At 44.2% G+C, this 19,208-nt stretch overlaps 1 protein-coding gene across 7 annotated transcripts in view; it reads left to right on the top strand.

The window, feature by feature from the left end:
- KCNMB2 (potassium calcium-activated channel subfamily M regulatory beta subunit 2) overlaps positions 1–19,208 on the top strand; it is a 239,990-nt gene that overhangs the window by 148,211 nt on the left and 72,571 nt on the right. For 2 of the 7 annotated variants that reach the window (XM_039487053.1, XM_039487052.1), the window contains exon 1: positions 15,786–15,985. The exons of 1 other annotated variant lie outside the window; for it this stretch is intronic. In XM_039487053.1, the coding sequence (XP_039342987.1) occupies positions 15,909–15,985 (77 nt within the window). In that variant the 5' untranslated portion in view covers positions 15,786–15,908. Of the gene's footprint in view, positions 1–14,994; positions 15,059–15,121; positions 15,468–15,785; positions 15,986–19,208 lie in introns of those variants that run through there. 4 more of the 7 variants (XM_039487055.1, XM_039487058.1, XM_039487054.1 and 1 more) reach the window with 4 other exon arrangements.

Raw genomic sequence — 19,208 nt, 5'->3', positions numbered from 1 at the left:
AAAGATATATGGTTATGTCTAGGAATGTCTTCGTGTGTAAATGTATATACACTGGGCCAGATTTCAGTCTTGTTTACCTTGGTGAAGTCAATAGAATAACTTCAGTGTGAATCTGATGCAAGTGGGAATAGAATAAAGGTCTGACTTCCAGAAACAGTGGAGCAATGGAAGTCAATACAGTAGTGATTAATTCTTCTGAAAATCAGGCACTCAGTATGTATGTTGGTGTGTGTGTTTTATAGGCAGAGCTGGTAGCACCACCCAGTGATGAGCTGCCAAAATCTTAACAACCAGTTCCCTATAAAAAGTTCTGATTTAAGAGGGGGGAGCAGGGGAGGGGCCAGGGGAGAGATCCTCGTGGGGCTGGGGGCCCCTGCAGGGCCTGGCCAATTGCCCCACTTGCCCCTTCCCCTCCCCTCTGGCCAGCCCTGGAGCTTGCAGCAGCCACCCCCCCACACCTTGCTCGGCCATTCAAAAAGTGGCAGCAGGACGACTCCAGAGCTCAGCTGAGCTGCCCAGCTGGTGCCGGCGGCTGGCCACACTGCAGCTTGGGGGAAGCGGGGGAAGGGCCGGGGGAGACTCAGCCTCCCCTGCTGGGAATCCTGGGAGCAACAGGATGATCCGGCCCACAGACCAGAGTTCTTTCCCACCCCCTGGCCCTTTAACAACCGGTTCTCCACGGAGGTCTAATTTTAGCAACCGGTTCTTGAGAACCTGTGGGAACCTGCTCCAGCTCACCACTGGCACCACCCATAGTTAAGATTACCCAACACTTTCTATTATAAAACCCTATTTTAAGTTGCTTATATCTTTGCCAAATTCACCATTCAGGCTGAAATTGCCCATGCTGATTGTCTGCCTCAGGCTGAACTTTCGGGGAAAGTTTCAGCAAAAATGGTGCAGCTGTTTCCAAGAACAGAATTAGGGGAAAATAAATCGTTTTGTCTGTTTTAAATTCTTACAACCATTTAATTGAATACCTCTAGCATTTCCATGCTTTGGAGCAGGGACAAGGAGACTAGGACTTGGAGCTGATGGAAGGGTGGGGGAACGGGGAGACTGGGACTTGCTAGATAAGGAGACTGGGATTGGGAGTTGGAGGAGAAACTGGGTGCGGAAGATTGAAATGTCACAAGGAGCAGTGGAGGAGACTGTAACTGGCTGAGCAAGAAGACTGGGACAAGAAGTGGGGGCGGGGACTGGGAAGATGAGCTGGCAAGGGGCAGGAGACTAGATCTCACACAGGGAGCCCCTAGGAAGGGACGGGCACTGAGATGAGGAGCCAGAGAGGAGAATTCGGGAAGAGACAGGACCAGGGTGGAGGGTTGAGGGGAAGAAGGGAACAGGGGTAAAAGGGTTTGTGATCACTAGAGAACACTCCCTCCAGAACCTGAATCCAAGATTCCTGGGTCTTGCATTCCTCTTTTGTCAGCAGATATCTGTGAAACCCACTGACTACAGAATGTGTGTTTCATCTCCCTCTAGTGGCTGGTCTAAATAGAGGATGACAACCTACTACAGTTATCCATTACTCCAATAGCTCAAGTGGCAGAGGTCTGTGCTGATGAACCATGTGGGTGTCAATACAATGCCATAGGATGGAACTTCTGGGAGGATGGTTCACTTAACATTTTTAAAAATCTAGGAAATTACACATAAAAACTAACTAGGTTAAAAGAATATTAAGGTTGTAAAGTCAAGCACCAAAAAGTTAGTTTTTTGTGTACAATATAGTTTACACACAATTTAAGTTTGTGTTCATGGTATATAATATGTAAGGGACAGATCCTCACTTGGTGTAAATCAGTGTATCTCCAGTAACCTCAATGAAGCTAAATTGCTTTACATCCTTTGAGGATCTAGCCCATAATATGCAGAGATGAGCTTAAGCCACGTACTTTAGATCCAAGATCAGGTCTGGATTTCGAAGCACCACAAAGTGTGGGACTACTCAAATTCTGGGTTTCAGTTCAGCTCATTCTAGAAAGAGACCGTAGAAGTAAAATTCAGATCCAAATTTGGAGCATATTTATTTTTAAGATCGGAGAGTTCATATTTGGGAGTCTAGATCAGGCTCATCTTTAGCATGACACATTCACTGCAGTCCTTATTCAGGTATAACTCCAATTACAGTGAATGGGAGTCATGCCTGACTAAGGGCTGGATAAGCCCTGTAGGAATTAATCCTATGTGTGTATGTATTTATATCTGGACCTATAACTATTCTATATACAGCCTTTAGCGCATTCATTAATATTACATTTGTAGCTATTATCACCCTTATTAGCTTGTTACAATTTCCTATACTTCCAGTTTTTCAGTTACATTGATTATCACATTAAACTTTCCTTATGCTATACGAACAGGCTAAAAATATGTGTCTTCATAATACAAATGGGCCATTCTCATTTATAATATCGACAGCACGGTGGGCTCATTTTTCAATGGTAATGAAACTCTCATCTCAAGAGGTCCAATTCATAAAAACACTTACACAAGCTGTGCACATTTCCTTTTACTCCCACTGATGTTCCTTTTAGTTGAAATTAGATTTCAGATTAGACCTGAGATTGAAATAAAATGGAAGAACCTCATTGTGTGTTGTCATGAGCAAGTGCAGGGAATCAGGTATAATTGCAGGAAACACCCCTTTCTATTGCTTAAAAAAAGCCACACAAACACACACACAAGATTTATGACCACGTGGGCAACAGCATGCATTCACACAACTTCGCCATTTGGTTGATTTCTCCAAAAAATCAAAGAAGCTGCCAGAAGAGAGATGAAGTTGTGCTTAAGCTCATTTTTATTAAAAATATTAACTTTTACCCAAAAGGACCCAGGAAAGGAAATAAGAAAGTAGAGGAACGTTTAAGTATTAACTCCAGTGTTAACAAATGAAAGGCAGCAAGGAGATTTCATTACTTATTTTGATTCCTCCCAGTGTCCATTCTAAGCCCTAACTCATATCCCAATGATTAAAATGTGAAATAAAAAATTAAATCTCCCTCCAAAATACTGCTGCAGATCTTCAGCTGGTGTAAATCAGTATAGTTCCAGGATCTAGCCTACTAATTCAACTCCCAAATAGTCTAACAAGCACTCTGCTGCACCACTGCCAATACCAGCCCCAACTCTGCCTGGTCTCTATGGGCTGTATTGAGCCGGCAAGGCCCTGGCCTGGTCAGGGCAGTGTGCTTACAGAAAGCATGCAAGCTCTGCCATTCCCAGTACACGATGCAGCCTGTTCCCCCACCACAGAGCACCTGGCCATCTCTCCAGGCCAGAGTGAAGTACCTTCAGCGCCGTTTGCCCAGAGACACCCAGCTCTTCGGGAGTGGTTTGAGCCCCAGGGAGCAGACCCTGCACTCCCCAAACACAGAGACTGCAATTGTGCCCTCTCATTTCTTAGGGGTGGGCGGGGGTTCCTTGTGTGCTGCTCCTCCTTTATTTACCCACTCAGGGAAAGGCCATTACATGGCCACCTGCTTCCAACCTCCCTCTCCCAAAACTGTCTGAGAAGAGAGTCACTGCCGTGGGTTCAGTTATTGCTGAATAAAAGCGTTCATGGGCGTGTTGTGTGGACAAGGAACGTGCATATGGCCAGGAACGAACCAAGAGCGTCAGAGCAGCCGGAAAGCGTGGGGAGCTTGTGAGCATGGGGGTACGTGCTGCTGCCAACCTGCAGATAAGGACAGTGATTGTCAAGCTCTTAACTTCCATAGAGGTCCAGGAGAGCTGTTCTATCAGATGAATCAGGAAGAGTTTGGGGCTCCTCGGGGAACCCGGAAACATGGAGATCTTGTCTCAGGATGGTGCATACTGTGTGACCTTCAAGGTTTTGAAGCATCTATATAACCAGGGCTGGGTAAACCTGAAAATGTTCAAGTTCTGCTTCTAGCCCCAAGTTCACTAAACCTGGCCCCAACCCAGTCATGGACTGCACTGTGATGACAGTCAAGACCTCACCACCTCTTCCTGCAAATCGTCACAAGCCCAGAAGGCCAATTGCCCAGAACCAGGAGAAGGAAAGAGACTAGAAACCTCCCATTGGATCTAGCCCTCTCCTTCCACCTGGGGCTGAGGGCACAGAACGTGTTTTCAGTGGATGGGCATCCGGTTCCACTGCACCTAAACTTGTGACACTTTGGGTTCCGTTTGGCAGACACCTTGACACTCATGCTGCCAGTGTAGACCAGCTCAGATTATTACTGTTTTTTGCTCAGCCCAAGATATAAGCACCTTGCTTCTGATTTCTCTCCTCTGACCTGCTGTCAAAGTTCCTGGCCAATTGGTCATCTTTTCAGGGCGCCACCATGCTGCTTTGTGGAACAGTGAAGAGGCTGGTTTGCTGGGACTGTAGAATGTTGGTCTTGGAAGCAAACGCAGAGCCAGTGCTATCCAAACGGACACCTGCCCCAGATGGTTCTATTAATAGGATATCTGTGGCTTTACTATAAGGTCTGGAAGTGACAGGTTAAAATGTGGGTGGGTGACTGGAACCCTCCTTAACTGCACATGTGCTCATGAATGAAGAGTGTTTCTAAAAGTGCCCATTGTTCTGTGGGTGCCAAGCCATTCAGTGGCGTGTGTGTGATCCTGCTGAGGCTTTGGATCCTTCTTCCTGTTAAATCTGCACTATACATCTGTCCATAGCTGGACAGGAGTTCTTTTATTCTTTCCTCACGTTTCTAAATAGTGTCCGACCCCCTAGGGCAGCACAGCTGTTGGGCATGGGAGAAGAGAATGCCCACCCATTTCTAGTGCAGACACACAAAACTGGACTTGCTCCCTTGGCAGTCATGTTTTTTTGACTGGTGGGTTAAATATCATTTGCTTTTCGATTCTCACCTTTCGCCCCATTGTGGGGCCATAGCCTGAGAGGTACTCAGCTCATGGTGATGAGCCTAGAACAAATGCCTGGAGTGACAGATCAGCTAGATGTGCCAAGTTCCATCCCACTGCTTGCAGTGAGAACTAAAGGGGCTCTGTACCATTTGGGACATGGCCCATGGCAGTGGTGGGTGTACTAGTCTGGTACAGTTTGAAAGGCTGTTCTAATGGGAAAATGTACACCTCGCCAAGGATATTGTTTCTTTAGCCAATTACCAGTGTAATAGCTGAAGGCCAGAGTATCTGAGCTGAGGAAGGCAGCGGTTTGCATGTGCCAGAGGAAATCCGGGTGACATTGGGGAAGGTCAGTCAGACGCAGGCAGGAGTAATATCCTCCAAGCAGGCAAGTCACAATAACGGTTAGTTAAAAGAAACATAATTAGGGCCAATGTTGGCTCCCGGGGTGGGGGTGGAGGGTGAATGGGTGCCTAAGGGAGCCACAGCTACTCCCTAAGAGGGTTGGCACTCCAAGCCTTGGCACTGTTCAGCCTGCCTCCCTCTCCATCTAGGGGAAACTCTGGGAAACAACATAAATAAATCACTTGGAAAAATGAAAACCCTCCTGATTTCTCCTCTGGGCATGAAAAAGGCAGAGTCAGAAGCACACCGAGGCAAGTCATGCTCACCCCCTTTGTTCTCACTGAGATGGGGCATCAGTCCAGGAGCAGCTCCAGGCACCAGCACACCAAGCACGTGACTGGGGCGGCAAGCCGCAGGGGGCGGCCTGCTGGGTCGCCGTGAGGGCTGCAGTCGGGCTGCCTTCGGCGGCGCACCTGCGGGAGGTCCACTGGTCCTGCGGTTCAGCGGCAATTTGGCGGTGGGGACGCCGAAGGCGCGGGACCAGCGGACCTCCCACAGGCGCGCTGCCAAAAGCCACCTGATTGCCGTGCTTGGTGCGGCAAAATACATCGAGCCACCCCTGCATCAGTCCCACTCATCCACTTTCCTTTCCTCTTCCTTCTCATCAGGGACTCATCTTTGCTTCTCCGGCTCCCCACAGCTCCATCGAGGGACAGAGACACAGATGTGAGGCGAATAAAGGCTTTACTTTCTTGGAGCCCAAAAGACATGGTAGAGTAGGGTGAGGAAAGAAGGTGGAGGGGAGAGGGTTCCCTTTCCCTCCCCTTCAGCCCTGCAATTGTAGCCCCAGCAGCACTGTGAGCTCTGAGGATTGTTGTCCAATTCAGAAGGCATTTGGGGGATGTCTCTAGGTGTCTGTTTGGGGCTTGTGTGTCTTAATGCACCTGCACCAGCAGCAGCATCTGGCCACTCAGCCCAGGCAGAGAGGAAGCAGAAGAAAGAAAAGAAAATTAGCTCACCCCTATCACTTTCTCTCCCCTTCTCCTTAGCTGTGCTGGGCTGACTGGGGTTCTCCGGGCATTCAGGGAGTCCAGTCAGATCTTGATTAGCCCAACTATGGTTATCCAAAGTGAGGTCATGTCCCCAACATGTATTAATTGCACTGAGAATCATCTCGATTGTCTGAACACTGAACTGATTCTGATAAATGAATGTCCATCATGCTACTTGGTAACTGAGGTCTGAGTGTACTAGGCTCCTGCCGGAGGGGATGGCACATGCAGCGGGCAGCTCGCTGCTCTCGCGGCGGGCACCTCCCGGGCATGATTGCTTGGGGCGGCCAAATTTGTAGAGCCGCCCCTGGATGGCACAGTTGTCTAAGCTTCCGGTTGAAATACCTAGTTTCTCTGGAACTGCAGGTCTGAAGCCCCACAGCATTGATTCAGCCCTTCCTCCTTCAAACATAGATAATTTGATCCTGTTTGTTCTGCCTGGACATTAAAAATCCCATAGCACATTTTGCAGGAATAGAGGGCCTGCCCCATGCCTTTACCCAATATGCCCACTCCTCACATCATACAATAAGCAGTGCGCTGGCCACCTACTTGATTACCGGATTCAACCCCAGAGGTGATTACAAACAGTTAACCCACCACTAGCATTCAAAATGCTTTGGCTTCCTTTGGGATAAAAGCCATTATGGAAATGTGTCTTGTTCTTTTATTTATCTATGGGAGCAGCAGAAATCTTGGACACTATGCAGAGAAAGCATAAGAACCCACTGAGAGAAAGAGAGAGAGAGGCTCATGAAGAGAGACTTGAGATGTGAGCCGATTGGCACCAGCTGAGGATTCGGCCCAGAGTGTTGTTCACCTATTTTCAGAAGCTACAAAAAGTTTGTTAGAGGGTTTTTATATGAAAGTAAAATGTGATTTTCTGCTTCTTATTTATTTATTTTAGAAAAGTGGAGTGAAAGCAGGTTTCCCAGCCTCTCACCACCTTCGAGCTGTTGGCCTCCAGGGAGGAATTAATCCCTCCCATGTCTTGTTTAACTTGGCCTCATAAAGAGCTAACCTTGCTGTTAGTTGGAAGGTCTGCAGATATGATGCATTATACAAAGTGGGAGTCATTAAGGCATAAGACATGGTATCAAAAGATCGGAGTTCTGGGTCTGATTCTGTCACAGATGCCCTCTGTAGCCCAGGACAAATCTCTTAAGCCAAAATGTTCAAAGATTCTGACTATCTGGCTACATATTTATGTTTCTAAATGTAGATTTAGGTGCTTAATTTTAGGCACCCAAATTTGAAAATGTTGGCCTCGGTGTGTGACTCAGTTTCCCTTTCTGTAAAATGGGTATAATATTTACCTAACTCAGCTTAATGTCTGTAAAGCGCTTTGAGATTTTCAGATGGAATGTACTTGAGAAATGTAAGCCATAGTTACCCCTGTACATTTTTACAGCTTGGTTATTATTCTGTGTGCTAAATGGTTTTGAGTGGATTGTTAACTATAAACACACAACTATCATCAAAACAGAGTGTGTTTTAATCTCACCCTGAACTAACTTTCTCATATAACATGAGCTCTCAGAGAAAAATAGTCTTTAAAAAGCAGCATGCTTTCAACTTGAGCAACCTGAAAGCACACATAATAGCATCTTATTATGTATCTAAGGGAGAGCAGCCACTATTCTAATGACTAAAGCAGGGATCACTTGTAGTATCCAATAATCTGGCTGTTATTCCTAGAGTAAATTGTTGTGTTTCTGAATCTTTACAACTGGTGATCAGTCTCACACAAGGCTAAATATTTGTCTTGCTAAAGTATAAACTGCTAAGCCTCTCATTAAATGCCAGTAACAGCAACACCCTTTCTTCTGAGTTTATTTACATTGCAAAGACGGTGACCACAGCAAGGGTTTCTAGCAAAAATACAATTATGTTTTGGGTATATTCCCCCCTGCAAATAATATGTCTTTGTTTTACAGAGGGTTTCCTCCCCTCACATACACATGCATGTAGAAAATGCACAGTATAGATATATACACATTATGCATGTGTGTCTTTCTAATGCATATGTTGTATAGTTCCTCTTTCTCCTTTCACTGTATTTTATCTTTAAATTTAGAGAGCTTTTTTATAACACGAATCATCAGAGAGGAACAGCTAGTTACCAAGGAGACTCCCTGATGAATCAGAGACTGACTGGTATAAGATCTAGACACATTGTATCTTCTTAATTCATGAGACCTTACATTTTAAACAGGGGGGAAAAGATTCTATCACAACCAACTGTGGACCATGAATTTCTCCTGCCAGTGAGGACAGGTTTTATTTTTGCCATAGAAGCAAATTAGCAAGTGCATCTTGTGTGGAATCAGTTAACAGATTTAGACGAATGGGGGAATTTCTCTGGAGCACTCTTGATTCTGAAAAACAAATACCATCCAAGGACGAAGGGCTCCAGATGGAGGCGACAGAAGAAAAGACTTAAAAGCCCCTATTTCCATACAGGAATGAACAAGAAGATGCAGTGTCAAGCAAGTACTGGAGAAGCATCTGCATATCTGCTTTGCTGCAGCCTTGGTATTTCTAAAAGTAAAGGTTGTGTCAGAAGAAAAGGTGTTTTCTTCCTATTTATCTCTGCATGCCTGGCATTGGACTGAATGGATCAGGATTCTAACTTCCACAAAACCAGTTCAAAATCGTCTGAATGCAGAAGCTAGACTATATTCAGCATCAACAGCTTTCGTCAATAATCCTAATGCGTCAATACCATTGTCCAAAGTATTGTCAATAAGCCTTGGTTTTGTTTCTGACTTGTGCACAGTTTTTCTCCAAGTACCAGGCGAAAGTGATGAATTTTGCAAAGTGACATAAAATGCACTTATCCAGTGCAAACCTGAAGTTTCCTGCTGTTAATGGGAATTACCATAATGTCCATGAAACATGTGAACAGTTCAGTCAGCCGAAGATGTGCAAACAGAGCAGATGAGAAGAGGAGTTTTAAAAAACGTGGCAAAAATAAGGAGCTCTATAAAATAAAGTTTACATGTGGAAAGCTCAGCTCTTTTAGACTTACTTTATTCAACACAGGGTCTTCTCACCCCGCAACTTCTGACTGCTCATTTTAGGAAAATTACTGAACACGTCGGTATTTTTCCTTTCCACTTAAAAAAATAATAATTAAACACCCTTGGAACTGTAAGAAAAGTGAAAAATATTCCAAGACAGACATCAAGAGACAAGATTTATGGAAATCTCCCTCTTGAAAATAGGCTATTTTCTCAAAAGTGAAAACTACAGAAGTGTGTAAATTAAAGGAAAAATCTTTTTGTCAGATCCAGTTGAAATCTCCATACTGGGAACAGAGAGTCCACTGTTGCTAAGGTAACTTGATCAATCAAAAGTTGGCTTATATTGCAGGATATATTGAAATGTATGAAATAAGCAATGTATCTGAGAGTTAGACTGGCCAGCATGATGTATCTGGGAATGAAGATTAAAGAGTGTTAGAACAAATGTAGGATTTACTGTTAAGTGTGTTTTGGAAGAAGAATTCCTGGAGTGTTAACATTTGAGAAGAGGCTAATGCTAGCTAGGTTGTTAGTCAGGGATTCAAGTGAAGGACATTTTATAGGCAAATAATTTCAAGTACCGTTTTATTACATAAATTACACTCTCTCATCTCACAAATGAAATTAGCTGGTGGCAGCATTTATGGGCTGAAACGAAAAGCTTAAGGTAATAATATTTTAGTAATGCAGATTGTAAGGTTTATCACCACTAAAAAAAGATCTTATTAGAATAGATTATAGAACTCCCATTTGAAGAGAGTATTATCCAAAATAATGTAGATTGATAGTGATTGAAAACAGCATATGGGATAATGGAGTGTTATGACAAGCACTTATTGACAAAAAGCTGGTTTTGGCACCATGAGACAAAGCCAAGGAAATTCCAAGTTTTGGCTGAAAGCCCATCATTTATTCACTTCTTAACTTGATATTTTGCGTCTAGGTATGCTGAAAGACTCTGAGATCAATGCAGGGATTATGCAGAGTGATTTGCTGCACTTCTCAGGTACATCAGGGCCAGGTAATGGTGTCAGGGCAGCAAGTTAAGAGACTTTCAGCATTTCAGTTTCATGGATATTGTGGGTTATTGGAGCTTGCTTGCTTGAGTTTTTATGTTCTTTATAATTTTTAAGGGGTGCGGCCTACGGTGAATGTTAACACTTACTAAAGAGAGAAGACTGGGAGAGCAATAGCTAGAGACAGACTTACTACGAACAAAGCAAAAACTTCCATGCCCACATCTGCTACTAAACCTCAGTCCTATCCCGCAAGAGATTTGCTATTCCATACTTAGCTGTGTCCTGGAGATTGGTTATTCTTCCAAATGCTTTCAATTCTTTTTTAAATGTGGATGAACATCTTGTAGGGACATAAATAATACCTTGCCCCTATACAGTGCTTTTATCTGAGAATATAAAAGCACATTAAGTGAGGAAACTTTCTTTTACATATGGGGAAACTGAGGCATAGAGAGGCTTTAAGTGCCTTGCCTAAATTCATTCGCCTGGTCAGGGTCAGAGTTAGGTTTAGAATCCAGGTCTCTTGACTCTCAACATCATGCCTATTTATCCAGGAGGCCTGGCCTACTCATTGGCTCATTGTGACATTTACCAGGGAAAAACCCAAGTCGCCATGGCTGAAAGACTAGTATCTAAAACCGCTGTGCTTCGTGGTCTTTATATCTTAACATTATCTGAATGCTGGTTTTGCTTGTGAACTTTGGAGTGCAGAGTGGGGGTTGTGGGGTGGTTAGCAGTGGTCTAAAAATTGTTTTTTGCAGATAGTGAAAGTTGATGCCACTAGAGTCTGGTCTGCTGTGTTAATTCCTAGGGTAGGGTTAATACAAATAACGGTAGGGGCGGGGGACCTGTTATGAGAATCATTTGCTAATTAAAGATTGCAGCTCCTTCTGAGCCATTGAGGTCTATTAGGTAAATGTGTGTTGTTAGAAAGTGTACTGATTCTGGAATGGCAGATTAGTATTTTTTACCTGATAGATTATTGCAGCACAACTACATAAATCCATTGTAGTGTTTTGTGTAGATATAACTTTAGATCCTGTTTAAAAATGGAATTTCTGAGAAACGTGGCTATTCTGTGCTTATTTGGCTTCTGTCGCTGTGCCCTGAGTCCGGCTGCTGGGGAAACTTATGGAACAGCCATACAAATGATCTTCCAATCATATTCCCTTCAGTCCCACCGCATAATCCCACCTGTCCTGCGGGAAGGGAGTGTGACTTTTAGAGGAACTCTCATATTTGGTGGCAGTAACCTTGCCAGGCAGATGGCATTGACAGGACTTTGATAACCTTCAGAGCTTTCTTTCCTGCTCTAACAGCTGTTTAAGTGGATCTCACTAGAATTTACACCATGCTCATCACTATGGTGCCTCAGCACATTACACAACTGCATTGCTTCACTGAATAATCTGAATCCTTGTACAAAATGGTCACTCTGCACATTTCAGTTTAATAGAAATTTAACCCCAAATAAAAATCATTTGAGACTGATCAAGTGGCAGGGTCATGCCCATTAGTCCAGAGGATGCAGCATGTTGGATACCCATGCTGGCGATCTGAATTTGGGACCAAACTCATTCTCTCGCTGTTCTGGAAGGCAGCACACTCAATGCTGGGCATGGTTTGAGGGTGCAAGTCTATTCTTGAACAACCTCCTCTGGCTGACCCAGGAATTGCGTCAATGGGCTGTGGAGGGAGGCCAAAGCCAGTTCTCTTCCAGTGGAAGGATGGGTTGTTTCGACATGTGGCACCGGAGAGGAAAGAAACAAGGGAATGGGAAAGGCAACAGGATAGCCTCGGAGTCCCTACTCCCCCAAATCTGGTAAAAGTCTATTTCCTTGTATACTTTTTTAATTGGTCAAAGAGGAATTGCTCTTTCTCTGTGTGACTCTACAGGCCAAGTTCCAGGACCATGAAGAGAATCTGTGCAGCTCAGTATTAAACTTTGCCATGCAGATTTATTCTTAGAAGCCCTGACGCAACCTCCTTTTCAACAGAGTGTTGTGTGTTGCTGGAATGTTCCATGTAAAAATGCCGAGTGAATGATGTCAACATTCCATCATTTTTTTCTTACATCAACCGGTCAACTGACAGATAAATATTGTGCTTGGATCCTTCAAAATTGGGCAGGCAGGAGGGTGAGACACAAAGGACTTTCCCTCCCCTGAACTCCTGGCCAAAGGCCAGGTACAAATGAGTTCAAGGATGGCATACCTAGTGCCCCTTTGGTTGCCAGACTCCCCAAGTGGGGTGGTGAGGAGTGGGGAGGAGGCAGGGCCACCTCAACCAGTAGAAAGGGGAGCATGGTCATGGTCATGGTCACGGTCAGGCTGCCCCTGTGCACTGGAAAGCTCACAGGGGTACCACTCACAATGTTTCTGGAGCTCCCACTGGGGCAGTACAGCTCCGCATCACCTCTCACTCAGAGCAATTTGAATTGTGCCCTGTAGCTCGTGAATCTTCTTTACATGCAGCCAGCATTCTCTGCTATGCAGCTGCAAGCGCTGAAAGATATTAATCAAGGGATATGAGCCACTCTTAACAACACTACTCTACCCTCAAAACTGTTAGTGGAGGCAAACTCAGTGCACCTTGCTGCTACATTGTGGATCATTATATTGACTGCCAAGTAGATTGACTCTACACTTCACTGTGCATTAAACTAAAGGTATACAGCAGAGATATTATTATAGTAAACACAAAGGTAAAAATGCATTTTTACTGAGATCTCTTTAGTCTTAGAAATCTAGAGTGAAATCCTGGCTTCATTGAAGTCGATGGCAAAACACCCATTGTCTTCCATGCACGTGAGTGTTACCCATAAGTGTCCATTAAATATTGCTGGGTTTAGTAATAGGTTGGTTACAAGACTGTCTCAACTACTGTAAGTAGAGTGTAGATTTAATATTCGTTTGTAAACAAAACACAACATTGGGAAATAGTTCAGGTGGGAAGTGTGTGTCAGTGGAGCCAGCAGAAAATGTCTTTTAATTTCCACTGAATAATTCTCATACTTCAGTGAAAATCGAAAGTATGAAAATGTCTAATGTTCCCATCTAACAAAGCACTTTGGAATATGCTTCACTTTAAGTAGAAGAGTCATGCCATTGACTTTAATAGGACTGCTCATGTGCTTAAAGTTAAGCACATGCTTAAGTTCTATGCTGGATCATGGTCTAAACAAACACCAAAAGGATGCATCCACTTCACTAGTGCCATTTATCCCTCCTTCCCTCTTCTTACCCCAGGCAAGTTAATCCCTCCCCACCTGGCCTTAATCTTGTCTCCTTAATGTGCTTTGGATATATACAGCAAGTCAATGGAGCTATGCCGATTTACCTCAGCTGAGGAGCTGGCCTGTAAGGTTTAATATTTATGAGAGTACAGAGGACTGTGCTAACTGGGCACTTAGGGTGAGGTTTAACTCTGCTCCCACTTAAGTCAATGGGAGCTTTACAATTTACTTTAATCTGAGAAGAGTTGGGACAAGACTGAGAACTTTTGAAAATCTGACCCATAATGTTTATCAATTAATATATGTGCCGGTTTTGTTTTAGTTAAAATGGGATTTTACAACATTATTTCTTCAGATGTGTAAATTGTTCTTATAGAATCATAGAAATCTAGGCCTGGAAGGGACCATGAGAAGCTAGCAAGTCCAACCCCCTGTGCTGAGGCAGGACCTAGTAAACCTAGACCATCCCTGTCAGATGTTTGTCTAACCTATTCTTAAAAACCTCCAATGGTGGGGATTCCACAACCTCCCTTGGAAGCTTATTCCAGAGCTTAAATTCCCTTAGAGTTAGAAAGTTTTCTCTAACGTCTAACCTAAATCTCCCTTGCTGCAGACTAAGCCCATTACTTCTTGCCCTACCTTCAGTGGACATAGAGAACAATTGATCTCCATCCTTTTTATAAGAGCCCTTAACATATCTGAAGACTGTTATCTGGTGTGTGTGTCCCCCCCCATCTTCTTTTCTGAAGACTGAACGTGTCCATTTTTTAACCTTTACTCATAGTTCAGGTTTTCTTAACATTTTATCATTTTTGTTGCTTTGAATCCTCTGGATTCTTCCAAATTTGTCCACATTTTTCCTAAAGAGTGGCACCCAGAACTGTACGTAGTCCTCCAGCTGAGCCCTCACCTGTCCTGAGTAGAGCAGGACAATTACCTCCTATGTCTTACATACAACAAGCCTAGTAATACACCTGAGAATGATAGTAGCCTTTTTCACAGCTGTGCCACATGGTTGACTCAAATTCAATTTGTGATCCACTATAACCCCCAGACCCTTTTCAGAAGTACTACCACCTAGCTAGTATTCCCCATTTTGTCATGCTGGCTGGTATGTAAATTATAAAGGATCAAGTGGGGAGATATAATGTGAATGGAAAATTAGATATAAAGAAAGGAAAATTATATAGTATGAGAGAAGTGGTTGCATCACTTCAATCTTCACTTCTAGATTTTCATGTTTTTGAAGTAGAAGAATTATTCTATAGAAATTATAAGATATTTTCTGGCCATTAGGTGGTCTTCATTGATACATGCTTTCCACCTTAATTATTCCCTAATGAAATTTTGGGTTTATGAATTTCCCTGTTTTTCATGAGTGCTGAAAGTTTTAATTGGGGTGGGATGTGCTGTCTGGAAAAGAGGAACCCTGCTGCTCCCAGCAGATCTCATGATTCCCTCCTCCAGATGTTAGCAGGACAAGGAAGGGATTATGGAAGGGACTACAGTGAAAAGATCCATATGTATAAATGTGTAAGCACTCTGCCTTTCCCTGTCCCCTCAAATGGCTCAGGAGATTGCAGCACTCCCTTCTATGCCCTCTCTCAACCTGCACCATTCTATGCCTCATCTACCCCTCTATGCTCCTGCAATCCCCTTCTGTTCCCCATTCCATGCCCCACTAGTGTCCTGCCCCCACCTCCTGAAATCTCCTTCTCTTGTCCCCTAAAGCTTTCTCATTCTGAGACCAGGAAGTAAGGCTCCATGCCATCCTTCCAGGTGCCTCCTCCAGTCCATCACTCCTAATCCATGCACTTGCCCCTTACTTCCCTTTCCATACACCTTACTGGACTCCTGCACTTCCACGTACCCTCTTGGTCTCCTATCCTCCAATTCATGCATCCAGCCTCTAGTTCAGCCAAGAAGCTGGAGTCAGAATAAGGTTAGTTTATTTTTATAAATGATGCTCTCTGCATACACTTAAAAACAATTCAATGTGCATTTTAACCCTTTCCTCCCAAAGGGAACGTCTCCTCCACAACATCAACAAAACCAGACAAAGTTGGTGTTTCCTGGGCAAGCTATTAGCAGTAGAATGTATTTGTAAAAGTGTATCAGAGTGGCTTGCCCCTCAAGGGCAGGAGAGCCTGGGGCTAGCCACCCTGATTACTAAAGAGGCACTCCTGGGTTGGATCAGTTAATTCCCTCTAAGGGGCAGCAGGTGACTGTAGTGAAAGGGGACGTTCAGGAAACTGCAACAACTAAGGTTCCTGTGGGGAAGACTCTGGCACCAGGGGGGTTGGAAGCTGTAGGCTGTGGTTAGAAGGAGAAGGAAACTGAGGGCTGACCTCCAGCTAGCAAGAGCCTGGACTGGTGGCTTTGAATGGAGCAGATTAGAATAGAGGAAGAACTCTGTGTGACTGAAGAACTAGGGTGGAGTATGAACTTTTGGTTTTTATGGTGAGAGACTTTCCTGGGGGAGTCTCTGATAACTGATTGAACCATTTCTGTTTATTCAGGACCTTGAGGATCTTTTGATCCATTTCTGTTGTTTAACTAGCCCTGGGAGGGGGGTGCTGTTTAACCATAAGACAGACTGTGTGGAGTTCTTGAGGGGGCTCACTGAGGCAGGGTGCCTGCATAGCCACCTCTGGCCACAAGGGGGTGCTCAGTAAGCAGGCACTCTACTACAGTGACCTACAGTCATGTTTTCAAAACACTTTTAACTTTAAAACTCTAACTTTTCCCAAGATTGCTATAAAATCTCTACCCTGAGGGAGTTACAACTCTCAGGTTTTCAGAAAGTGTTTTTTTGGAGAGGCTGTGGGGGCTGACAATCAAATCTCAAATGGAAAGAAAGCTTCAACTTTAACTGTGGTGTGACTACTGCTCTTCCCTTGTCCAATCTGATTAAATGGCTTACAAAATGATTAAATTCCCCACTAAAATAGGCCTATCTTTAATCATGAAAATATCCTGATGTGCATGTTATCAGCTATTAGTAGACTCATATGTGTAATAATATCCCTAAGGCCAAAAGCTCTAACTCAGAAATGTTCTTGGGCCCATAAGTTAAAAAGCTTTTTGCCAAGGATTTGAAACAGCTGTGCAAATGTCAAGCCACATGATGCCACTATCAGTTACTATTATACCTACTCTACAGGAGGGTAAAGTGAGGCAGAGACAGGTTGTGATTTCCCTACAATCATACAATGAGCTAGTGAAAGAGATGATAATAGAACCCAGCTGTTCTGAGTCCTAGGTCAGAATGAGTAGAAAATATTACTTCATGCTATCCCTTAGGATGGTTATAAAATGGGTACTACTTTTAAAAGGTTCTTTCTTTTTTTCAGGTTCAAAGTATCTATCCCCTCATAATTGGGCTACCATGCTAAAAATTTAATCAACTCTAACAATAGTGAAAAGTAAAATCTCCTGATCCATAAAAAAATAACCATCCACCCCTACGAAACAAGGGCTTCAGATTTGTTGAAATGGTAAGTGCTTCAGAGCATTTGAAGCCACAACAATAGACCAGGGCACATAAGTGTGGGAGCACATCTGTATAAAGTTTGCCTGCTTCCACTGTCCAATCCTGCGAGAGGCAGAGCACCCCCCAATCGGGGATTTAAATGTATGATGATCTAGCTCTTGGAGGTACAGACAGGTCTGCTGTCATGTGTAATAAATAAGCACTTACGATTCAGGTTTGTCAGGAGGAAAGACTCGGTACTTTTGGTTAACCTGCATAATTTACAGCTTATCCTGAATCTGTTTGAAGCTCTGTGACTTACAGCAGTCAGTAGTATAGTCATGCCCACTATAACATTACCTCATCTCATTTGCATAGCAAATCCTATACCTGTTATCCATGTTTATACCTGTGACCTGAACTGTTTGGTTTCATTGTAGGCTGATGGAGCTTGAAAGATACAAGTAAATAACTGGTATCAAGATGAGGGCAGTGTATAATAAAGCATGTCTGACACAGGAAGCCACAGAGCAGGCAGAATATGAACAGACGAGCTGTCTAGCGCCCAATGCACAGAATCAGATCAGATTTCAGATTATAAGGGTGTCCCAATTCCCTCCACAAAACTAGCAGCAGCAAATTCCAGCCAGGAAAACAGATCAAAATTTCTCCCCAGTGATACGTGAACACTGCTTCTACCAGCATGGCTGGCCAGTACGGCACCTCTTACACCTGGCAAAGAGGTCACCAAAAGAGCATGATTATTTGTTAGTCTTGTGGGCACTGGGTTTAAATAGGTCATCACACTCAAGTGTCTACAGCTTTCATGTGCGTGCTTGTCATGAGGAATGAATATACTGGATAGTGGAGGGACGGGACAGAGGGTATTTTCACCACACTTAATGCGGTTCACTTTATGAAAATAGAAATTTCAGTTTATTACAGAATGTAAGATTCTGCAGTGAATTCAAGCCACAAATAACCAGAGAGGTTACTGTGTGGGATCACTGATAAATGAAAGGCATCCTCCTTTTCATTTCAGTGGTTCCTAGTTTCCTCAGAGCCAGGAAATTGGTTTCTGTGGGTTATAGTTAATAAACACTGGTATAGAGTAATCCAGAACTCATCTAGTGATATGTCATCATATCTGCTGTGTATTAGTATGAGTAGCTGCTCTAATTCAATAAAGTTTATTAGAACACATTTGTATACAAGTAGAGGATTAGTGGTTTTAGCATGAGTCTGAATACAACTAGACAGTGAGATACCACCAGTGCACATTCTGATAGGCTCAGTTTATCTCTTCAGATAAACCCAGGAGTAAACTGTTTGTTGTTGAGGGCTTTGGGGTGATGTCCTGTTACTTATGCTAAGAGCATGGTCTAAGTTCTATGCTCCTTTTGTTCAGCGTTCCCTGGCTGCAATCTTGCACCCTAAAAAACACTACCTGCTGGAGGTTCTTTATATCATGGCTTGTGAAGCACTTTGGGGATAGATGTTTAAATGTAGAACATTATTCATTATCACTGGTGATGCTAAAAGATGAAAATATAAGCTGGTCTGGTAGGGACACAATGCATGGCTGCGGCTCCCATGCTCCCCAGCTTGACAAGGCATAGGAATGTGACAAATCCTGTGGTGGTATTGAGGCTTTCTGTGTGGCCAGTGCTTTCAGTGGCACTCATGGGCCTCACAAGGACCCACATCCAAACCTTCTCAACTGGGGGTGAAGTCTGGGAGAGAAAATAGAGGGCTCTCAGAGGGGCCCCTCACCACCATCACTTCTTCCTTCACAATGTCTCCCGTCCCAAATCTGCCCTTTCCTCCCCATCCCGCCTTGGTCACCGCGTGCCTCAGCAAATGTCCTCCTCAGGGCTGGCTCTGGCTTTTTTGCCGCCCAAAGCGCAAAAACAAAAACAAAAAAAAAACCAGACCTGTGGGGCAGCCGGAGCAGCGAAGCAAAAAAATAAATAAATAAACCACATGCGGGGCGGCCCGAGCCAGGGTGCAAGGGGACTCCCTGAGCTGCAGATGTGCCTCGGGCAGCGGAGTGTGTGCCCTGGCTAGCTCGGGGAGGGGGAAGGGAGCGAGAAGGGGGCGGCCAGGGCTTCCTTCAGCTGGGGTGCTTGCCACGCGCCTCTCCTGCCGTGCCACCTGCAGACAGAGTGTGCAGCCTGCTCCCAGCAGGGCACTCCCCTCCTCTGCACCGCC

This window comes from Mauremys reevesii, linkage group 9, assembly GCF_016161935.1.
Source record: "Mauremys reevesii isolate NIE-2019 linkage group 9, ASM1616193v1, whole genome shotgun sequence".
Taxonomy (NCBI): Eukaryota; Metazoa; Chordata; order Testudines; family Geoemydidae; genus Mauremys; species Mauremys reevesii.
Note: the sequence above shows the minus strand (reverse complement) of the source record. Positions and strands in the feature narration are given on the sequence as shown.